The sequence below is a fragment of the Cetorhinus maximus genome, chromosome 3 (assembly GCF_964194155.1).
Source record: "Cetorhinus maximus chromosome 3, sCetMax3.hap1.1, whole genome shotgun sequence".
NCBI lineage: Eukaryota > Metazoa > Chordata > Chondrichthyes > Lamniformes > Cetorhinidae > Cetorhinus > Cetorhinus maximus.
The window spans coordinates 191,460,951-191,485,408 of record NC_135881.1 but is presented as its reverse complement, the minus strand read 5'-3'; the positions used below and the strand labels follow the sequence as shown (position 1 = coordinate 191,485,408).

At 50.2% G+C, this 24,458-nt stretch overlaps 1 protein-coding gene across 8 annotated transcripts in view; it reads right to left on the bottom strand.

The window, feature by feature from the left end:
• The window catches only part of fhod3b (formin homology 2 domain containing 3b), a 597,288-nt gene that overhangs the window by 267,103 nt on the left and 305,727 nt on the right, over nt 1–24,458 (bottom strand). For all 8 annotated transcript variants that reach the window (XM_078539467.1, XM_078539468.1, XM_078539469.1 and 5 more), the window contains exon 5: nt 21,371–21,476. In XM_078539467.1, the coding sequence (XP_078395593.1) occupies nt 21,371–21,476 (106 nt within the window). The remainder of the gene's footprint in view (nt 1–21,370; nt 21,477–24,458) is intronic.

Genomic DNA, 24,458 nt, shown 5'->3' with positions numbered 1-24,458 from the left:
ATGTGGAGCTTGTGATTACTAATCGACCCAGCAAACTTCAGCTAAGAGTTGCAGTATTTAAGGCACTTAAAAATAAGTGTACTAGAAAGGGCCTGTAAACATTATAGGATGCCCCACTCTATCCCCAAAACAAAGCCTGTGGCCTTTTAACACCTCTCTCGTGAGGCTGCCCTTCCTTGCACTTCAAATGGACACAGTTAAAAGAACAATAAAAACCTGTTGTGCTAGTTAATCACAAATACTTCTACACTAAATCTGGCAGCTCAATAAAGCAAAGACACAAAACAGACGCCAGTACTATGGGACAAAATACAGGTAGAGAATCAGCATGGTTGGGACTGCTACATGGCTACCTTCAGTTCTCTGCATTGATCTCCCAGTGCATGGCACTGCTGAATAAACCTGCTCCCCCAAAAGCTAGTTAAAGGGTGATTAAAGGTGTACAGAGATCAGGTTTTGCACCCTGCTAAATGCTACCTCAATGCTTTGCATTTTCTCAATACAAATTAACCCAGTAAAATAAATGCTGACTGGAAATATAGGGCTATAAAAACCTGATGAACTATTGCCCGAGGGAAACATTAGTGCTTGGTCACTTTCGTATGACGTGATTCATGCAACCTCACTGGGGATTGTGTTTGTGTAAAAGACATGAGAAATAACTGATTGGAGAAACCAAATCTTATTAACCCAAATGTTAACTAATTGTCACCCTTACACCCGGGAGGTGCCGTGCTCTGAAAGGCAGGAGTCTATTTGTTATGGCTAGTCTGGCACGGCTCAATTTCTCTCCTTTGAGAAAATATCCGCAGCAAGCAGACACTCTCTACTGGAGATGAGCGACACTCGGAATTCAAAGGCAAATAAACCAGTGCTACAAGAGGTTGTTTTAATTTCCTAGATTTCACTTCTTTTATCAAGAAATGCTGCAAGACAAATACTTCTGGGTCCTCGTGAGACATGCTCCAAACATAACCCTTTCAGCTATTTCAAGATCGAAAGTGATAGTTTGACGAACTTATTAAATGTAGATCGTCTTCAATTAAGACAGGCAGTAAAATAAAGTCTACCACAGCCCGAAACTCTAGGGAAATGTCTGCAGCTCTGAGCTAGCTCGTTCCCGTGCAAGAACTCTCAGCTGTAAAAGCTTTCGTATCTTCCAGTCCTTTGAATTATTCTGGAGTGTTTCAGGATCCGTCCCTTTGTGCCTCTTATAGACGTGAAATGCATTGAAATGTCTTTTACAAAGCCTCTGTTTAAAGGATTTCGGTATGGCATTCCCTCCCTTGCTTTTGACAGCCAAAAAGAAGTGAATGGCACAAAAAAAAATTGCCAGCCAATTCCACCTCAACACCCCACCACCCCCTCCCAAAAAAACCCAATCAGGCGTGGAATCTTTCTGTGCATCTACATCACCTAATGAAAGTGATTATCAATGGGATTTTACCATCGTGATATTCCATCCAGCCGGATCTAGGTCTCACCTAATGTCCACACACAAGCACTATACTTGGGTGTCTCTAACTAGTGATTAGGGGCAGGAAGTCTGGCAAATATTCCACACACTGAGCCCGGAGATAGCGATAATTATCGTGCCCCGACTGGAACTCAGCCATCAGGACTACATTGAGATTGAAATTGGGGGCCCTCTTTCTTTGCCTGTTCGATCAGTACCTGACGATGCATTTTCTCACTAAAACATCACGGGAGCTAAATAGTTTTAATATATTTAATCAAACATTTAATATAAACGCAAAATCTAACAAGAGTGTTGGGATATCTGAAAATAGTTCAATTCATGGAATTAAGAACCTCCTCACCTAATGAACTGACACCTCCCTTTGGTCAATCAATGGATTAATTTGCAAACGAACACACTGCTCTCTGCTGGAAATTCTTTTAATGAGACCCTATCATGTTGCATTCTGATCATGCAAGTTATTTAATCTTTAACCTCACCTGTGTGTGTGTGTATTGGGAGGGGTGGAGGGGGGGGGAGGAAGCCTGTGAGGGCGAGAGGGGGAGCGCGGGCGAGAGGGGGAGCGCGGGCGAGAGGGGGAGCGCGGGCGAGAGGGGGAGCGCGGGCGAGAGGGGGAGCGCGGGCGAGAGGGGGAGCGCGGGCGAGAGGGGGAGCGCGGGCGAGAGGGGGAGCGCGGGCGAGAGGGGGAGCGCGGGCGAGAGGGGGAGCGCGGGCGAGAGGGGGAGCGCGGGCGAGAGGGGGAGCGCGGGCGAGAGGGGGAGCGCGGGCGAGAGGGGGAGCGCGGGCGAGAGGGGGAGCGCGGGCGAGAGGGGGAGCGCGGGCGAGAGGGGGAGCGCGGGCGAGAGGGGGAGCGCGGGCGAGAGGGGGAGCGCGGGCGAGAGGGGGAGCGCGGGCGAGAGGGGGAGCGCGGGCGAGAGGGGGAGCGCGGGCGAGAGGGGGAGCGCGGGCGAGAGGGGGAGCGCGGCGAGAGGGGGAGCGCGGGCGAGAGGGGGAGCGCGGGCGAGAGGGGGAGCGCGGGCGAGAGGGGGAGCGCGGGCGAGAGGGGGAGCGCGGGCGAGAGGGGGAGCGCGGGCGAGAGGGGGAGCGCGGGCGAGAGGGGGAGCGCGGGCGAGAGGGGGAGCGCGGGCGAGAGGGGGAGCGCGGGCGAGAGGGGGAGCGCGGGCGAGAGGGGGAGCGCGGGCGAGAGGGGGAGCGCGGGCGAGAGGGGGAGCGCGGGCGAGAGGGGGAGCGCGGGCGAGAGGGGGAGCGCGGGCGAGAGGGGGAGCGCGGGCGAGAGGGGGAGCGCGGGCGAGAGGGGGAGCGCGGGCGAGAGGGGGAGGGCGGGCGAGAGGGGGAGCGCGGGCGAGAGGGGGAGGGCGGGCGAGAGGGGGAGGGCGGGCGAGAGGGGGAGGGCGGGCGAGAGGGGGAGGGCGGGCGAGAGGGGGAGGGCGGGCGAGAGGGGGAGGGCGGGCGAGAGGGGGAGGGCGGGCGAGAGGGGGAGGGCGGGCGAGAGGGGGAGGGCGGGCGAGAGGGGGAGGGCGGGCGGGCGGACGAGAGGGGGAGGGAGGGAGGGCGGGCAAGCGAGGGGGGAGGCAGGGAGGGAGGGCGGGCGAGCGAGGGGGGAGGGAGGGAGGGAGGGCGGGCGAGCGAGGGGGGAGGGAGGGAGGGAGGGCGAGCGAGGGGGGAGGGAGGGAGGGAGGGAGGGCGGGCGAGCGAGGGGGGAGGGGGGGAGGGAGGGAGGGAGGGAGGGCGGGCGAGCGAGCGAGGGGGGAGGGAGGGAGGGAGGGAGGGAGGGCGGGCGAGCGAGCGAGGGGGGAGGGAGGGAGGGAGGGCGGGCGAGCGAGGGGAGAGGGAGGGAGGGAGGGCGGGCGAGCGAGGGGGGAGGGAGGGAGGGAGGGCGGGCGAGCGAGGGGGGAGGGAGGGAGGGAGGGCGGGCGAGCGAGGGGGGAGGGAGGGAGGGCGGGCGAGCGAGGGGGGAGGGAGGGAGGGCGGGCGAGCGAGGGGGAGGGAGGGAGGGCGGGCGAGCGAGGGGGGAAGGAGGGAGGGAGGGCGGGCGAGCGAGGGGGGAGGGAGGGAGGGCGGGCGAGCGATGGGGGAGGGAGGGAGGGGGGAGGGAGGGAGGGCGGGCGAGCGAGGGGGGAAGGAGGGAGGGCGGGCGAGCGAGCGGGGAGGGAGGGAGGGAGGGCGAGCGAGCGAGGGTGGGGGGAGGGAGGGCGGGCGAGCGAGCGAGGGGGGAGGGAGGGAGAGCGGGCGAGCGAGGGGGGAGGGAGGGAGGGAGGGCGGGCGAGCGAGGGGGGAGGGAGGGAGGGAGGGCGGGCGAGCGAGGGGGAGGGAGGGAGGGAGGGCGGGCGAGCGAGGGGGGAGGGAGGGAGGGAGGGCGGGCGAGCGAGGGGGGAGGGAGGGAGGGAGGGCGGGCGAGCGAGGGGGGAGGGAGGGAGGGAGGGCGGGCGAGCGAGGGGGGAGGGAGGGAGGGCGGGCGAGGGGGGAGGGAGGGAGGGAGGGCGGGCGAGCGAGGGGGGAGGGAGGGAGGGCGGGTGAGCGAGGGGGGAGGGAGGGAGGGCGGGCGAGCGAGGGGGGAGGGAGGGAGGGAGGGAGGGCGGGCGAGCGAGGGGGGAGGGAGGGAGGGCGGGCGAGCGAGGGGGGAGGGAGGGAGGGCGGACGAGCGAGGGGGGAGGGAGGGAGGGCGGGCGAGCGAGGGGGGAGGGAGGGAGGGCGGGCGAGCGAGGGGGGAGGGAGGGAGGGCGGGCGAGCGAGGGGGGGAGGGAGGGCGGGCGAGCGAGGGGGGAGGGAGGGAGGGCGGGCGAGCGAGGGGGGAGGGAGGGCGAGCGAGGGGGGAGGGAGGGCGGGCGAGCGAGGGGGGAGGGAGGGAGGGCGGGCGAGCGAGGGGGAGGGCGGGCGAGCGAGGGACGAGGGGGCGAGGGCGGGCGAGCGAGGGGGGAGGGAGGGCGGGCGAGCGAGGGGGGAGGGAGGGCGGGCGAGCGAGGGGGGAGGGAGGGCGGGCGAGCGAGGGGGGAGGGGGGGAGGGGGGGAGGGGGGGAGGGGGGGAGGGGGGGAGGGAGGGAGGGAGGGAGGGCGAGCGAGCGAGGGGGGAGGGAGGGAGGGAGGGCGGGCGAGCGAGCGAGGGGGAGGGAGGGAGGGAGGGCGGGCGAGCGAGGGGGGAGGGAGGGAGGGAGGGCGGGCGAGCGAGGGGGGAGGGAGGGAGGGAGGGCGGGCGAGCGAGGGGGGAGGGAGGGAGGGCGAGCGAGGGGGGAGGGAGGGAGGGCGGGCGAGCGAGGGGGGAGGGAGGGAGGGCGGGCGAGCGAGGGGGAGGGAGGGAGGGCGGGCGAGCGAGGGGGGAAGGAGGGAGGGAGGGCGGGCGAGCGAGGGGGGAGGGAGGGAGGGCGGGCGAGCGATGGGGGAGGGAGGGAGGGGGGAGGGAGGGAGGGCGGGCGAGCGAGGGGGGAAGGAGGGAGGGCGGGCGAGCGAGCGAGCGGGGAGGGAGGGAGGGAGGGAGGGCGAGCGAGCGAGGGGGGGGGAGGGAGGGCGGGCGAGCGAGCGAGGGGGGAGGGAGGGAGAGCGGGCGAGCGAGGGGGGAGGGAGGGAGGGAGGGCGGGCGAGCGAGGGGGGAGGGAGGGAGGGAGGGCGGGCGAGCGAGGGGGGAGGGAGGGAGGGAGGGCGGGCGAGCGAGGGGGGAGGGAGGGAGGGAGGGCGGGCGAGCGAGGGGGGAGGGAGGGAGGGAGGGCGGGCGAGCGAGGGGGGAGGGAGGGAGGGAGGGCGGGCGAGCGAGGGGGGAGGGAGGGAGGGCGGGCGAGGGGGGAGGGAGGGAGGGAGGGCGGGCGAGCGAGGGGGGAGGGAGGGAGGGCGGGCGAGCGAGGGGGGAGGGAGGGAGGGCGGGCGAGCGAGGGGGGGGGAGGGAGGGAGGGAGGGCGGGCGAGCGAGGGGGAGGGAGGGAGGGCGGGCGAGCGAGGGGGGAGGGAGGGAGGGCGGACGAGCGAGGGGGGAGGGAGGGAGGGCGGGCGAGCGAGGGGGGAGGGAGGGAGGGCGGGCGAGCGAGGGGGGAGGGAGGGAGGGCGGGCGAGCGAGGGGGGAGGGAGGGAGGGCGGGCGAGCGAGGGGGGAGGGAGGGAGGGCGGGCGAGCGAGGGGGGAGGGAGGGCGAGCGAGGGGGGAGGGAGGGCGGGCGAGCGAGGGGGGAGGGAGGGCGGGCGAGCGAGGGGGGAGGGAGGGAGGGCGGGCGAGCGAGGGGGAGGGCGGGCGAGCGAGGGACGAGGGGGCGAGGGCGGGCGAGCGAGGGGGGAGGGAGGGCGGGCGAGCGAGGGGGGAGGGAGGGCGGGCGAGCGAGGGGGGAGGGAGGGCGGGCGAGCGAGGGGGGAGGGAGGGCGGGCGAGCGAGGGGGGAGGAGGGCGGGCGAGCGAGGGGGGAGGGAGGGCGGGGGAGGGAGGGCGGGCGAGCGAGGGGGGAGGGAGGGCGGGCAGGTGAGCGAGAGGGGAGGGAGGGAGGGAGGGCGGGCGGGTGAGCGAGGGGGCAGGTGGGGAGGGAGGGAGGGCGGACGAGCGAGTGGGGAGGGTGGGCGAGCGAGGGGGGAGGGAGGGAGGGCAAGAGGGAGGGAGAGCAAGAGGACGAGGGAGATGGGGAGGGAGGGCAGATGGGCGAGAGGGGGAAGGTGGGTGGGAGAGAGAGAAGGGGAGGCTGTGCGGGAGGGCGAGCGGGGTGAGGTGGTGGGGGTCGGGGAGCGGGAGGGGGAGTGAGGGAGGGTGGGCGAGAGGGTGCAGGGTGAGCGAGAGAGAGCGTGCCTGCACACACGAGAGGGAGAGAGAATGCGAGTTCATGTGCACGTGAGAGAGTGGGCGCTGCGTGAGAGAGAGAATGGTGTGTGCATAGAGAGAGAGAGAGAGAGAGAGAGACTGGGAAACTGTTGCTGATTGTTGTGTCCCTCAGGGGCGCGGTGCCAAATTGTGAGGCGTTGGAATTCTAAGAAAATGTGTTGGCCATATCATTTCTAAATTTATTACATTGTTTTTAAGTGAAAAATATTTTTGTCCCCGCTGCTACCAACCTCTTTCTCACCTCCCATTCCAACAACTTCCACCACCCACCCCTAGCCTCCACCCCCTTCCCTCAGCCTCCATCCCCCCCCAAGTCTCAGTCTCAGACTCTCAGTCTGTTTCTCACATACTCTCACGACCACACACCAACACATACAGTCACCCACTTACAATGGAGGGGGGTGGGTGTGAGTGAGCACCCTGAGCCTTGGAGTGAGCCTGGTGTACACACACACACACACACACACACACTCTCTCTCTCTGTAATTTATTAATTACTCTTTTTCTTAAACTTAACAACTTATTGCCATGGCATTGCTTTACTTTTGCTCAGCAATTATTTCTTTTCTTAATACCTCAACTTTTTTTTTGAAATTCAGTTTCAAGTTTCGCCGAACCACTTCTTTCCGAAGTTTGCACCTTGAGGGGGAGCAAAATAGAAATGTGGACCCCCAAGCGAAAAGGCTGGGCAAGCCTGTTTTGAACGGAGTTCTCATCTTCCACACTGGGCAGCCAGAGCTTAGGGCCTCAGACCGGCTTAAATTAAATCAGAACTTTCGGGCTGAGTTCTGATTCTTTGATGCCAGTCTGTCAGTCAACTGCACTCGTCGTTGCGTTGCTGCTGGAGAGGTTGGGGAGTGGGGAGGGCGGGCGTTGGGGGAGGTGTGGGGATGAGTTTGGAGGGGGTTGGGGTGGAGGGGTAGGCTGGGGAGGGAGGGGGTAGAGGCTGGGGGTGGGTGGGGGAGGTTGTTGGAGTGGGGGGGGGTGGGGTGGTGAGAAAAGGGGTTGGTAGGAATGGGGACTATTTTTATTTAAAAACAATGTATTAGTAGATTTAGAAATGATATGGCCAACACATTTTCTTAGAATTCCAGCACCTCACAATTTGGCACTACGCCCCCTGAGGGACACTACAATCAGCCTCAGGCAGGGTTCCTGCTCTTGATCACTGTCCCATGATCCCTACTAGAAAGCATGCATGCTTTATCAAGAGTGGACAGGATCAGGTTCTGTTATATTGTTCCCCGTGTCAGCTGCACATATTCCTGACCAACACTCACTATTGGGCTTGACATGTGCAGGGAACAGAGTCAGGAGAGGTACTGGAGAACACCCAGTGCTTTGGAACAAGAGCCAATTATAAGGCATCCTCATCGGGAGATCCACAGAATATTAGCGTTCAACAATCATTAAACCACCAGCAACAGGTCTTTTCTATTCTGATTCACTTCTAGAGGACAATGAACATTCCAAGGCCAATGATACCTTTATCTGAAGGTAGGGTCAGGCAAGTGCTCTGAAAGAAACAGCAGGACAGCGCCGTAATATTAAGGAGACAAAGGGCAAGAAAAAGGCTAAGGGGCAGGATAAACGAAACCATTTTCCCTCAGTGTGCTTGCATCAGGAAAGCCAAAGTCTTTTAACCAACTGGGCTGGACTAGTTAGCTCAGTTGGTAAGACTTAACTAACTGGGCTAGGCTAGTTAGCTCAGTTGATAAGACTGTGAAGCTAAGTTTCAGAGTCATGGGTTTGTACTAGCCAGTACTTGCCTTGGAGGGAGATTACTTTGTCTACTGGATTAGTATCTAGAATGAGGGGGTTGTGCTATGATGAGAAGCGGGGTAAATTAGGCCTATGCACACATTGGCAGTAGCATGCACCATATAAAAGATGCATATAAAGCAGCAACTCTTCAAGGCTCCTTTGACAGAACCTTCCAAACCCATAGCCTCTGCCACCTAGAAGGACAAGGGCAGCAGATGCATGGGAACACCACTGACTGCAAGTTCCCCTCCAAGCCAAAGACCATCCTGATTTGGAACTATGCCTTCACTCATTCACTGTCACTGGTTCAAAAACCTGGAATGTCCTTCTTAACTGCGGCTGTGCCTATACCAGATGAACTGCAACAGTTCAAGGTGGCTGTTCAGTGCCACCTTATCAAGGGCATTTAGGGATGGCAATAAATGCTGGCATAGCCAGCAATGCCTACGTCCCATAAAAGAATGAAAAAAATACTGTCTGGAGTTGAGAGATTCAGAAGGAGCTTGACAAGGTAGACACAGAGGCTGTTCCCTTTAGGAGAATTTAGGACATGCAGGCAGTGTCTCAAGATAAGGGATCAATCATTTAGCACCAGGATGAGGAGAAACCTCTTCACGCAGATGGTTGTAAATTTTCGGAATTGCCTACCCCAGAGAGTTTTGGGTACTCCATCATTGAATATACTCAAGGCTGGGATAGGCAGATTTTGGTCTCTCAAGGAATCAGGGGAATGGTGGGGGAAAGTGGACTTGAGGCAGAACATCAGCCATGATCACTAATTGCCAAAGCAGGCTCAAGGGGCCATATGGGATACTCCGGCTCTTTTTTCTTATGTTCTTATCTTCTGAGGGAAATAAATACATCATAAAGGAGGATTATTTTGCTTAGTACCAGGTATCTACGATTGTGAACTCCATCCAAGGCACACTGACCATAAAATGGTTATCAAAATGTGGTTATAAATTGTATGCAACGTGTTGTTACGACTGAATGCACTGCCTGAAAGGGTGATGGAAGCAAATTCAATATTACCTTTCAGAAGGGAATTAGATATATACTTGAAAGGGAAAAAAATGCTTGGTCCTGGGGAAGGAGAATGGAGGGTGACTAATTGGATAATTCTTTCAAAGGGCTGGCACAGAAACGATGGGCTGAGTGACCTCCTTCTGTGCCGCATCATTCTGATTTCTTGGAAATATTACAGATACATGCTCGTCATTTTGACCCAAAGTGCTGTATTTGGACAATTAGAATTATTATCTATAGTTGGGGGTGAAAGATCAACATACTCATTGAAGGGGAGGGAGAATAATTTGGTTATCCAGTTATTTTCACCATCTCGTTCGTGTATTTAAATATATCAAATATTGCTGCGGCCATGTTGTTCATGGTGCCTGAATGTAAGATGGAACATAGTTTTGCTTCAGAGCTTTACAGTGGATCATTGATTTATCTACACTGCACCATCACCGCTGAAATTTTATTTTTAAAAAAAGAGTGATCATGACTGAAAGCAGCTGCCAACATTCCAGAGGTTAATGTCAAGAGTTGCGTGCTCCTTAAGCAAGCTGCCAATTGCGTCATTTTAAAAATGCCACATCACAGCAAATAGCACCAGTGGATCCCCAGGGGAGACAAGAGGATTCAGGGAAGGGGGAGGGGGAAAGAGTGCCTGGGCTACCCTTCACACAGATCTGCCAGGCTGCGGGGCGAATCTCACATCGGGCGTCATCCGTTGGATCTAGGCAAAGCGCCTCACAGTTAGAAGAGCGTGTCATCATAGAGCAAAACAACTGATATAGGACTGCAGCTCCAAAGTGACGTTACATGAAAAAACGTGCCTGCATTTTGCATCTCAGTATTTTTTTTATTCATTCATGGGATGTGGGCGTCGCTAGCTAGGCCAGCATTTATTGCCCATGCCTAATTGCCCTCGAGAAAGTGATGGTGAGCTGCCTTCTTGAACCGCTACAGTCCATGTAACATAGATGCACCCACAGTGCTGTTAGGGAGGGAGTTTGAGGATAATGACCCAGCGATAGTGAAGGAACGGTGATATATTTCCAAGTCAGGATGGTGAGTGACTTGAAGGGAAACTTCCAGGTGGTGGTGTTCCCACGCATCCGTTGTCCTTGTCCTTCTAGATGGTAGTGGTCGTGGGCTTGGAAGATGCTGTCAAAGGAGCCTTGGTGAGTTCACAAAGTCTTGTGAAACACAAAGTGGAGCCTGCAAACTGAGTCCCACTAGGCTGTTCTTGGCCAAGCCTTGGCAAACAAAGGAAATGCTGACATAGAGCTTTTAAAATTAAGGCCCAGGCTAGTCAATAAAAAATGTCGGCTGTATCACTGAGGGAGCAACAAACAATTGGCTCTATATTAATATAGCTGTTAAAATTATGTGGGTCAGAAGTAGCTCGGGAACTCTGTCTGACTGGCCAGGTACTTATGTTTCTTGCTATGCTGGGTTTGCCCATTAAAGTTTCACTGACCTGGCAGTTTTTAAAATGTCTGGTCTCAGTGCTACTGCTTCATTGGGAAAAATATTCTAAATCCATTCATAGCCTTGCCTGGGAGGAGAATGCTATTAGATGGACTTTGTCACAGAAGAAGTGCTTTTACACTGAGACGTGGTGGTCCATGTTTTGCCATTGTTTATGGTGCTCAATTAAGGGACTCGCAAAGACAAAAAGCCTTACACTCGAGGCTGCGGTGCAGCGGGAAACATTATCTGGGAAGAGGTGAGGAGTGGGAAGGCTGTCGCATTCTGTATCTTGTCTAGTGATAAAAGTGCTGTCAGCCCATGATGAGAGCAAAATAACTGTATTCATGTAAGGCTCTGCAGCATTTGATGCAGCCTCACAATAATCTTAAACTGGGGGCACCTTGCCAATGGATTTAAATCACAGATTTTACATCAATCCAAAAGCTTGTTCTAAAACTCCAGATTTCACTTACTGTTTCCATTGGAGTCATTACACACAATATAAACATTGCCTTTTATTATACTTCCTTGGATGGAGGAGAACCAGCTGGAGGAACATTGTTGGAATTTTTGCCTTAATTCCCAATGTAGCCTTTGCCAAAACAACAGATAGGTGTTTAAAGTTGTTGACACTGTTTCTGCCCAAATTATAGGTGGTGATTAGATGTCCTGACATTGTGAAAGGCACCATATAAATGAATGATCTTTCTTTTAACTCCGCAGAAATTTGCCCTGCAGATGTGGCACAATGTCTTTCTGTGGTTGTGTGCAAATCAATGTATTTTTGTGGGTGCGCTGTCAGTTACTGGCAGGAAACTGGGACTTTGAAAAGGAGTAGAAAAACTTTAGGAACCATTGTGTATATTTTTCCCTGGAGTAGGGATCGCAGAATGCCAAGGGTATTGCACTGAGTACAAAATTTTAGAAGTGTTTAAAGATTGCCAGCGACTTCATTGTAATTGGTCGAGTGGGATAGTAACAAATGATCTGCATTGTAACAAGTCACATTCTCTATAGCTTCCTGGAAATATATGCTTTAACCACAGAAGTTTCAAGCTCAGAGACATTTGGTCTTCATTGGCACTTTGCCAGAGCAGTTTAAAACTAATCCCATGACCTCGTTCTCTCTTTCCATAGCCCCTTATCAATCCCAAACTAATCCTACTGTTCCGGTCTCTTCCCATAGCCCTGAATCAATTCAAAACTAACCTCTGTTCACACCCCATTGTCCTGCATCTAGCCCAAACTAATTCCACTGCACCAAGCTCTCGCCAGAGGCCAGTGTATTCCTCTGATTCAAATATTGATCCAGTTTTTCCATCAGTTTCAAATGCCTCTGCTCCTTAAAGCTATTGCCTTCTGGGTACCAACTCCCCAACTAAATGAATTCTCATCCTGTGCAATCAAAATGCTTTACAATTTCAAGAGTCTTTATTAAATTCACTTTTTACTTCCCTGCCGCAGTGATTGGGAATTTGCTGCAGCAGGACTTTTAATGACACCTGCCATTAGTTCAACTTGCCCTTGCGCATTTAGGCTGTCAAATTTTTTACATGGCCAGGTTGCTGAAGCATGAGTGGGTAAATGTTGCAGTGAGGGAAAGCAGGTATCCAAGACCCACATGAATAGAACAAGCAACTTGTATCTTCTTAACCAATCACTTTGAAGAGCTGCGAAATAAACAACACAAGAACTGAGAAGGAAGTATAAATTAGAGCGACCGAATTCAATGTTAAAACAGGTGGAGGAAGAGAAAAAGAGAGAAAGAATGACGAGAGAGAGAGAGAGAGAGAGAAAGAAAGCCGGGGGGGTTTGGGGAGGGGGGTGGGGGGAGCTGCAGATAGGGAGAATAGGAGAGAGAGAAATAGGAGAGAGAGAAAATCAAAAGAAATTTAACACGTTTTGAATTTGACATTTTCAGAATCTTCAAAAGAATGAGACTCCACAGTTGTGATAAATAATATTCAGTGCCAGAGAGGTTGATTGGAAGTATTTAACAATCATCACATTGCTAGAAATGTAATAACAAGGCATATCTTTTTGTGGCAAGTTTAGTTTGTACCTGCTATGCAAACACAACAACTTCACACTAATAAATGCATGCCAATGGTGAGGCAGAAGTGAGATGCCATTTTTGAAAATGGCAGAGTGGCATCTGCAATTTTCGGATTTTGTTGTTTACATCTACTACTTGCCTGACGTTGCTGTACCATTTATAAATAATGGGACAAATCTTCCTCTGGGCTCGGGAAAACCCAACCTGTGCGCTTATGAGGCTTGTGAATTGCACACTCATGCATGAGTGACTTCAAACGCCATTTTCTCTTTTCACACAGGGGTTGGATTGCAATACAGTTTGAGGGCTGTGCTGGAGTGCATGAGGAATGTGGGTGTGGAGATGGGCCAGTTATAAAGCCCATGTCAATTCTCCAGCACAGTATCCCAGCTCCCAGTGTTTAAAGGCCCCCAAATCTCCCATCCACCTCATGGTGTCCCATGACCCCATAACACCCATGCTACATCTATGCCCTCCATGCATCCTCCAAGCCCCCTCATATCACTCATGTCAACTCTATACCCCTCAAGTATCCCCCATAGTGCATATGGAGTGAGTGGCTATGTAGAGTTCTCAGATTCCATGCAATATCATTGGAAAATATTTTACATTCCTTGGGAAAAAATAAACCTCTCACCATCTAATAAAAGCCTCCATATGATTGATACTGAGAAAAATGCATTCTGCCATGTGGAAAACAATTGTGCTACTTGCATTCTCCTATTAGCTTGTGTAAACAAACTAGAAACCAAAGCAAAGGGGCAATCTGATACTACAACTTCTTGAAACTGTCATTTGTTCTCAGATGAATGGAACATTTATGATGCCAAAACTCATTAGCACTTGAAACTCAGCCAAGCATTGCTAATGGCCACAGATGTCCAATATGGGAAGGAAGAGCAGAAAGTGTTCATTTCGGTTGCAAAGCAGCATGCCTGTCATTCAACATAATTGAGCTGGTGGTTGGATTTTTTCTGAGTGTCAAAACCAGTTATTTTTTTCCAACTCAGCCAGAGCCATTTAAATCACAGTAGAAAAGATGACGGCACACAGCCAAATTGCACACAGCAAGGTCTCACAAACAGCAATGTGACCACATAATCAGTTTTAGTAATGTCAGTTCAAAGGCTATGTGGAAAAGTGCCCAGGTATGTCCTGTACGCAAAAAGCAGGACAAATCCAACCTGGCCAATTACTACCCCATCAGTTTACTCTCGATCATCAGTAAAATAATGGAAGAGGTCATCAACAGTGCTATCAAGGGTATTCAGTGATGGTAATGCTATTGAACATCAAGGGGCAATTGTTAGATTCTCTCGTTGGAGATAGTCATTGCCCGGCACTTGTGTGGCACGAATGTTACTGCCACTTGTCAGCCCAAACCTATCAAGCGGCACTTGCTTAGCAAAAGCCTGCTCACTGACCCTGACAGAACCCAAACTGGGTGTCACTCAGCTCCTGACCTCATTACAGCCTTGGTTCAAATATGGACAAAAGAGCTGAACTCCTGAGGTGAGGTGAGAGGGACTGCCCTTGACATCAAGGCATTATTTGACCAAGTGCGGCATCAAGGAGCCCTAGCAAAATTGGAGTCAATGGGAATCAGGGGGAAAACTCCCCATTGGTTGGAATCATACCTAGCACAAGGAAGATGGTTGTGGTTGTTGGAGGTCAGCCATCTCAGCTCCAGGACATCACTGCAGGAGTTCCCCAGGGTAGTGTCCTTGGCCCAACCATCTTCAGCTACTTTATCAATGACCTTCCTTCCATCATAAGGTCAGAAGTGGGGATGTTTGCTGATGATTGCACAATGTTCAGCACTATTTGTGACTCCTCAGATACTGAAGCAGGCCATGTCCAAATGCAGCAAGACCTGGACAATATCCAGGCTTGGGCTGACAAATGGCAGTAACATTCGTGCCACACAAGTGCCAGGCAATGACTATCTCCAACAAGAGAATCTAACAATTGCCCCTTGATGTTCAATGGCATTACTGTCACTGAATCCCCCACTATCAACATCCTGGGGGTTGCCATTGATCAGAAATTGAACTGGACTAGCCACATAAATACTGGGGATACAAGAGCAGGTCAGATGCTAGGAGTCCTGCGACGAGTAACTCACCTCCTGACTCCCCAGAGCCTGTCCACCATCTACAAGGCACAAGTCAGGAGTGTGATGGAATACTCCCACTTGCCTGGATGAGTGCAGCTCCCACAACACTCAAGAAGCTGGACACCATCCAGGACAAAGCAGTCTGCTTGATTGTCACCACATCAACAAACATTCAATCCCTCCACCACTGATGCACAGTAGCAGCAGTGTGTACCATCTACAAGATGCACTGCAGGAATTCACCAAGGCTCCTTAGACAGCACCTTCCAAACCCATGACTACTACCATCTAGAAGGACAAGGGCAGCAGATAGATGGGAACACCACTGCCTGAAAGTTCCTCTCCAAGTCACTCACCATCCTGACTTGGAAATATATCGCCGTTCCTTCACTGTCGCCGCATCAAAATTCTAGAACTCCCTTCCTAACAGCGCTGTGGGAGTACCTACATCACATGGACTGCAATGCTTCAAGAAGGCAGCTCACCACCACCTCCTCAAGGGCAACTAAGGATGGGCAATAAATGCTGGCCCAACCAGTGAAGTCCACATCCTGTGAATGAATAGCAAATTTAAAAATATAAAACAGTTGGCCAGGACACAGATATAAATCAATATCCCCATGACTTGCTATTAAAGATAGATGACTTTTGAAGTGGTCAGTACTCAACATTAAAATCCACGTTCTCAATTCTCAATGCAAAGATCACATTATTGTCATACAGATTCCCAAAAGTTGCAGGCTTAATGTCAGTGTGAATGAACATTTAACATCTCACTGAATATTACATATGGTTAATGAATTGCTATTTTGTTTCCATATGGCAGGAGTACATCAGCTAATGACTATATATTTACACTGATGTATTGCTTATACTATGATCTCATATAGCCATGGGACACAATCTGAGAAAAAAATTCTAACAATTAACCCATTTTCCAAGCTGTGCTGATACTGCTGTGAAATCAGATGTTTGGATATATCTATCTATAAAAGCAGATTAGGAAAGGTATCCATGGATTTTTCCAATACCCTTTTGATGAAGCATTTGATCGTCATCTTCTTTTCCTATCCCCAACTAAAATAAAGAACCCACACTGCAGGAAATCACCACAGTTATCCTCTCTGCCCTCTGTCGTTTCAATGAACTATAAATAAGAACACAAGAAATGAGCAGGAGGAGTAGGCATTCCAGCCCCACGAGTCTGCTCTGCAATTCAATACCTTGGCTGATCTTCTAATTCAACTGTACCTTCCCTGCACTATTCCCATTCTTCTTAATTCCTTTAGTACCCAAAAATCCATCACACGCAGTCTGGAATACACTCAATGAAAGAGTATCCATTCCTCTCTTCGGTAGAGAATTCCAAAGATCCATAATCTTTTGAGTGAAGAAATGTCTCTGATTCAGTTCTAGATGGCTGACCCCTAATTCTGAAGCCGTGGCCCCTAGTTTTAGACTCCCCAGCCAGGGACAATATCTTCCCAACATCCACTCAATCAAGCATCTTAAGGAGTTTTATGTTTCTATGAGATTACCTCTCAATTTTCTAAATTTAGCGAATATAGGGTTAGTCTACTCTCTCTCCAATCCTTACATTTCAGGAGCAGTTCCATAAATCAGAGACTCCTTTTGGCTCTGACTATTCCTTGAACGGCACTTTCTTTTCAATTTACTCATTCACAGAATGTGGGCATCACTGGTTAGGCCAGCATTTATCCCTAATTGCCCTCAACAAGGTGGTGGTGAGCCACCTTCTTGAACCGCTGTAGTCCATGTGGTGTAGGTACACTCTCAGTGTTTTTAGAAAAGGAGTTCCAGGATTTTGACCCAGCAGCAGTGAAGAAATGGAAATATGTTCCCAGTCAGGATGGTGTGTGGCTTGGAGGGGAATTTCCAGGTGGTGTTCCCATGCATCGACTCCCTTTGTCCTTCTTGGTGGTAGAATTCGTGGACTTAGAAGGTGTTGTCTATGGAGTCCTGGTGAGCTGCTGCAGTGCATCTTGTAGGTATTACACACTGCTGCCACTGTGTGCGGTAGTGAAGGAAGTAAAAGGTGGAGGCTGGGTGCCAATCATTGGGCTGCTTTGTACTGTATCATGTTGAGATTCTTCAGTGATGTTGGAACTACACTCATCAAGGCAAGTGGAGAGTATTCTTGTGCCTTGTAGGTGGGAGTCAGGGAATGAGTTATTTGCTGCAGACTTCCCAGCCTCTGACCTGCTCTTGTAGCCATAGTATTTATATGGCTAGTCCAGTTCAGCTTCTGGTCAATGGCAACCCCCAGGATGTTCATAGCGGGGGATTCAGTGAAGGCAATGCCATTGAACGTCATGGGGAGATGGTTAGGTTCTCTCTTGCTGGGGTTGGTCATTGTCTGGCACTTGTGTGGCATGAATGTCGTTTGCCACTTATCAACCCAAGCTTGAATGTTGCCCTGATCTTGCTGCACAGGCTGCTTCAGTATCCGAGGAGTGGCGAATGGTGCTGAACATTGTGCAATCATCAGAGAACATCCCCATTTCTGACCTTATGATGAAGGGAAGGTCACTGATGAAGCAGCTGAAAGTAGTTGGGCCTAGGACACTACCTTGAGGAACTCCTACGGTGATGTCCTGGGACTGAGACGATTGACCTCCAACAACCACAACCATCAACTTTCCAATATTCATTAGAAACTTTACCAAGGAGCATTTTTAAATGGAATTTAGAAAAGCATGGATAATTTAGCAATTAATTAGCCAAAGCTTCCCACATACCAGTTTGACCCGCCTCATAGGAAATACAGCATACAATGGGCCCACAGTTGCACCCATCACTCCAATTGCCATGGAGACAGACTAACTCATGTTGTCTCACCCACTTACTGATTTGTAAAAGGTAAAAAAAACTTTCAGGGTTTGAGGAGTTAAGAGGCTCCAACCTTTGTTCAACATGCCTGATGCAGGCCGAAAGTATTCTTGCAATCGATGTTACAGTAACTATGATGTGGAATGTACACAATGGGCTGGCACATTGATTGTTTTTGTGATTCAACATGCCACCTATTATCAGATTCTCAGTAAAGCCGAACAAATCTGAGGTAATGCACTGGCACGGGCAACACTGTTATGCAGAATTTTGATAACATGCATGCCAGACTTTCTATTTTCACCAAGCATTTAAAAAAGGCATGCGTTTATCTAGAACCTTCCACGACACCACTGGTGTTTCACAACACCACCAGGCCCATTGGCAGCCTCGGTTGGCAGTGGGGCAAGAAGGCTGTCCACAGGCCTTCCCACCACAGACTTAAGCAAGAAGCTGGAGCGTTCCCCAGCCGCCCGATTAAATGCCCCCTCCCACCACCACCAAACTGGCCATGGAAGAGGGCATTAAATTCCACCCAATATGGGCGATCCAGAAATGCTTCTGAGAACAAAAAGAGAAATAACTTTTCAAAAACAAAAAATAGCCTCATGGATGCGTGGAACAGATTCACCTGAAGAGGATACAGCTGGTGCTATGAAATGTTAACTGGTCATCTTCCCTTAACACCACTGGGATAAAAATTACATTTATATATTATTAGTGTTCAAGGGTTTTATTATACGTAGGGGAAAGAGGCGAGAGGGAAGGGTCTTCACTAACCCTACCTTGCTTTGAAACCTAATTTGACAGTCTATTGTAACTATGCAGGAAAATACAGGCCAAGATTTTGCCCTGGTTGGGCAGGCTCGGTGGGGGTGAACGAGAATGGTTGGGAAGGTGAAAGCGAGCGTTGGGAAAGCCGACCGCCGCCCGTGATCGGGGCCTGATCGCGGTTTCATGCTGGCGGGCCAATTAAGGCCCACCCAGTGCGAAACGCACGCTGCAGCGCTCAGCGCTGCCTGTGTGGGAGGGGAGGGCGGCAAGCAGGGAACTTTGCACATGTGTGCAGTTGCGCGCAGGAAAAGCTCCCGGAGGCACAGATGAGATGAAGATTTTGAAAAAGAAAAAAGATTTTAAAAATGTTAAAAACATGTCCCTTCATGTGACTCTGTCACACCAACAGGCACATGTTAGAAATCAGTTTGAATTTTTTTTTTTAAACGACGGATTGAAACCTCATCCCACCTGTGGATGAGGTTTCGCAAAAAAATCCGAAGGCCTTTTCGCCTGCCCACCAACTGCAAGGTTGGATGGGCAGCGAAAAACTTCATTCAATTAGGTTGTCAATGGCCTTAATAGGCTTGTTAATTGTCGGCGGGTGTGCAGTTGACTCCCGCTTGCGCCCACCGACTGAAATATCGCACGAGTGCGCAATGACGTCAGGACGTTCTCCCGGCGTCATCGTGCGCCATTTTCCGCTCGTTTGTGTTGGGCGCGCGCCCGCCCGATGAGCAGAGAGTTCTGCCCATAGAATTCATTTAATGGTCAGCGCAACAATGGACAAATTTGATTGCACATAGTGAAGGGGAGGGAAACACCGTATATAAGTGCATTTCCCATCACAGCAACGTTGCCATAAATAAGCCACAAATCTCCAGCGGCTAGCCTCAAACAGCCATTCAAACTTCGCGTTTTGCTGCTGCTCAGAGATGATCCAAACTTCACTTCTGTGGTTCAGGATAGCGTCAGAATCTCTCAACATTCTTCCTGGCAACTCGCTGGGAGTCATCTATTAACCAAGATTTATGTAAGCCTCCAGGAGGAAAGACATACTTCAAATGAACACAATGCTTTTCCAGTCACTGGGCTGATAAAACAAACAATAACCAGAGGCATCACAGACCAAATATAAATAAAAAATTCTGGAGCAAGGATAAATCACGCAATTGGCAGATCTGTTCGCAGTTTCTCATCCCCCCCCCTCAAATGTGACCCATTGCGTCCAGCAAAAAAGAAAACACAAACCATATTGTTTCAACTCATCACTCATCTTTAACAAGGTCTGTAAGAGCTCATTGCTTCCATGCTCTGTCACTGCTTTTGTTTGGATCTGAGAGAGAAAGAGAACGGGGTGGGGGGGGGGAAGAGGGAGGAGGGGTGAAGCAGAAAGAGGTAGCAGAGACATGGGAGAGAGGGAGAAAGTTACAGGGGGTGGGGAGAGGGAGAGGGAGAGAGCAAGAGCTGTGTGCAAGATCAACAACAATAACTTTCATTTATATGGCACCTTCAATGTAGCAAAACATCCCATGGCACTTACTCCTGCTCCTAATTCATATGTTCGCATAAATGCATTGGAAGCATTTCAGAAGAGGTTTACTAGACCAATGCCTGGTATGGTCAGGTTTGTCTTATGAGGAAAGGTTGGACACGCTAGGCTTCTATCTGCTGGAGTTTAGAAGAGTAAGAAGTGACTTGATTGAAACATACAAGATCCTGTGGGTCTTGACAGGGTGGATGTGAAGAGGATGCTTCCTCTCGTGGGCAAATCTAGTACCAGGGGCCACTGTTTAAACATAAGGGGACACGTATTTAGGATAGAGATGAGGAGAAATGTTTTCTCTCAGATGGTTTGGAACTCTTCTTCAAAAGGCAGTGGAAGCAGAGTCTTAAGATCTTTTTTTTAAGGCAGAGGTAGGTAGATTCTTGATAAGCAAGGGGGTGAAAGGTTATTGGGGATAGGCTGGAATGTGGGGATGAGGTTACATTTACATCAGCCATGATCTTATTGAATGGCAGCACAGGCTCGAGGGGCCAAGTGGCCTACTTCTGCTCCTAACTTGTATGTCCGTGTGCTAACAAGAGTGATATCAATAAAAACATTTTTTGGTAGCAAGCCACAGGAGGTGGTATTGGGACAGATAAGGAGCATTGGAGAGGTTTACATAAGGAATTGCAAAGAGTGAAGCCAAAGCATGACTGCCATTAAAGGCATGGCTGCCAATGGTAGACAAAGTACAATTGGGGATCCTGAAGAGGCCATATTTGCTGGAACGTAAGATCATGAAGGCTTTCGTAGGGCCGGAGGAAGTTACATAGATCGGGTGGCACCAGGCCACGAAAGGATTTGAAAACAAGAGTGCGGATTTTAAAACCAATGCTGAGATTTTTAACGTTTTAAAATCAGTTAAGATCACCTGTAATGTTTAAGGCTGTTAAGATTCTCCTTCAGAAAATCTCCAAGCATCAAGTTTTGAATGCTCATCACTGCAGTATACAATATCCTTTGGGTCACCAGAACTTCAGACAGAACTGCATGGAGTCAGAGGAGAGATTCAACACAAGATAGATGCTCAAAGTGGGGCATTCCTGCTCATTTCATTCCTTTGTCTTGGCTGACAGCAGGACACAATTCTGATGATTGAATATTGACGACAGCTCCAAAGATTAGTACTGAAATCATTTTATAGAATATTTTCATGCCATTCTAGCATCAAGCTAGATTCCCTCCCTGTAAGAGCAGGATTTGATGGGTGGAATTTTCTTCCGTGTCAAGGCCTGTTGCAGCACAATGTGGATGTGTAAATATTGTTCTTCCAAGGCCTCTATGGAGGTAGCCAGTGTAAAAATTAGCAAAAAAAAATAAAAAATAAAAATTAGGCTGGCTACAGGGGGACTGCCATGCCTAATAGGTCAACTCCAACCACAAAGGCCTCAAGCCAAAACTTGATCAGACCCTGTTACCTGAAGCTACCAGACAGCGGGGTCCGCACACAAAGTGAAAAGAAACAAACCATGCATTTCCTTTAGAAAGCACCGAGATAGCAGAGAATACATTGCTTACCTCTCAGGATGTAATTCTGATAGTTCTGGTCTGCTTCTGCTCCTACTTTTATCAAACATGTCAGACCCTCAGCGACAACAAACTCGTGAACCAGATCCTTGTCGTCCTAATGGGATTAGAGCACAGCACCGAGGGTTAATGTATTACGAAAATAATTACGACTGTGTTGTACAAATAGGAACAGAAATAATTCTATTAGTAACCCTGCTAATTAATACCACATTATGGTCAACACCGTGCGGTGGATTAATTCCATCTAAACATTGAGTTGTGAATGCCAAATCTCATTTCACAAAGGACCCTCACAGCTAGCAAAAAGAGGAGACTTTTTACAATAACAACTTCCATTTATATAGTGCCTTTGCATAGTAAAACATTCCAAAATGCTTGACAGGAGCATTATCAAACAAAAATCAATAGCAAGACACATAAGGAGATGTTAGCACAGATGGCAAAAAGCTTCATCTTCAACACCTCTTTGTCCTTTTGTCTGTGACATCTTTTGGTTATCTCCACCTATCACTGGCCCTCTATCCAGCTCTCTTGTCCCAACCTCCCCCCCTTAAACCAGCTTATATTTCACCCCCTTTCTATTTTTCCTTAGTTCTGTTGAAGAGTCATGCAGACTCGAAACGTTAACTGTGTTCCTCTCTGCAGATGCTGCCAGACCTGCTGAATTTTTCCAGGTATTTTTGTATTTGTTTTGGCAAAAAGTTTGATCAAAGATGTAGGGTTTAAGGAGCGTCTTAAAGTAGGAAAGAGAGGTAAAGTGGCATGAGGTTTAGGTAGAGAACTCCAGACCTGAGGGACTTGGCAACTGAAGACATGGCCGCCAATGGTGGAGCGATTAAAACTGGGGAGGTGCAAGAGTCCAGAATTGGAGGAGAGCAGAGATCTTTGACAGTTGTAGGATTGGAGGAAGTTACAGGGATAGGAAGGTGCAAGGCCATGGAGGTACTGAAAACAGGAATTAGAATTTTAAAACTTAAAGGCTTTGCTTAACCAGGAACCAACTTAAATCAGTGATCACAGGAGCGGCAGGTGAACAGGACTTGGCAAAATAAAAGCAAAATACAGCGGATGCTGGAAAGCGGAAACTGAAACAGAAAATTCCAGAAAAACTCAGCAGGTTTGGGAGCATCTGTGGAGAAAAAAACAGAGTTAACATTTCAAGTCCTTATGACTGCAATCAATGACAGGGAATTCTAATGTCATGTACAATTAGAAGTTTTAAAATTAACAGAATAAGAACATAAGAAATAGGAGCAGGAGTAGGCCATTCGGCCCCTCGAGTCTGCTCCACCATTCAATAAGATCATGGCTGATCTGATTTGTGGCCTTAACTCCACTTTCCTGTCTGCCCCCATAACCATCAACTCCCTTGTAGATCAAAAATCTGTTTAACTGAGTTTTAAATACATTCAATGACACAGCATCCACTTCTCTCTGGAATAAAAAATTCCAAAGGTTAATGATTATCGGAGAAGAAACTCCATCTCATCTCCATCTTAATTGGGAGATCCCTTATTTTGAAACTGGGCCTCCTAGTTCTAGAATCCCCCAAGAGAGGAACCATTTTCTCAACATCTACCTTGTCAAGCCTCCTGAGAATCTTAAATGCTTCAATTAAATTGCCTTTCATTCTTCTAAACTCCAATGAAGATAGGTGAAATCTGATAAACCTTTACTCACAAGACAACTCCATCATTCCAGGAATCAGCAAATGGGAATATTCTCTGAACTGCCTCCAATACCCCTCCTTAACTAAGGAGACCAGGACTGTACAAAATATTCCAGGTGCAGTCTCACCAATGCCCTGTACCGTTGTAATATGACTTCCCTACTTTTATACTCCATCTCCCTTGCAATAACGGCCAACATTCCATTTGCCTTTCGAATTACTTGCCGTACCCATGTGCTAACTTTGTGATTTATGTATAAGGACACCCAAGTCTCTCTGTACCCTTCTATGGCCTATCTCCATTTAAGCAATATTCTGCTTTTCTGTTCTTCCTACCAAAGTGGACAACTTCACGTTTTCCCACAATATATTCCATCTGCCAATTTTTTTCCCACTTAACCTACCCATATCCCTTTGCAGAGTCTTTGTGTCCTCCTCACTAGATTCCCAGAAATACCTTTGCCCCTTTTGAAACTATACTTAGGTGACTAATAAGCAATAACTGAGCCTTAAAATCATTGAGTGGACAATGGAAATAACATACAAGAGAAACACAAACCTAGCTACAAATCAGATATTTTTGGGGGAGCTTTGAAAATCCTTCCACCTTCTCTTTGGTCAGCCTACTTTCTCTAGCCCTTGCATCACCCAGGGCTGAGAGACCAGGTAAGCGGACAACTGATAGATATAGCCACAGCCATATGCCAGTGCTGCCCTGGACAAGATGGATACATGAACAGCCCAGGGGCAAACTTAATTGTCTCAAAGACATTTGCCCCTGTCAGCTACACAAAAGCCACAGGTTCAGACCGATATGTGGCTCATATTCAATTTTATGATGCTAATATATTTAAATAGCCTTTTAGTTAACTAGGATTCTGTGGTAATCTGGTAAATTCAGGGTTGTTATATTTTCTTGAACCTCTTTGACATGGAGAAGTCATTTCTTCCCATTTTCTTCAGTGGGATCCTTCACCGATCACCTCCAGCACCTACCTACACTACACCAGACTCTAAGAAGGGCACACGCAAGACCAATGGACTAAATAACATGTCAGTTTGCTTTCCAATCTCAATGGCATACATTTGCCTTTGATCACAGCAATGCTTCAGAGATTGACAACACTGTGATGTGGAAAAATCACACGCCCAAATCTGCGCCACATCATTAGAAGGTGCTGGGCAAAAAAAAAAACATTACAACATTGCACCACTTTGCAAGTGACACTAATGAGCAGAGCTGCAAGGTCCAGCCAAGTACGGTTTTACTGACAATATTTACACAACTCTGCTCGTCAAACGTGTGTTAAACATTTAATTCTTTGGTGTCAAGTTGAACAGAATTCTGTCCTTGACCCTAAATATTATCGTTCATTTAACTTAGACAATGAACCATTGTTCACAATT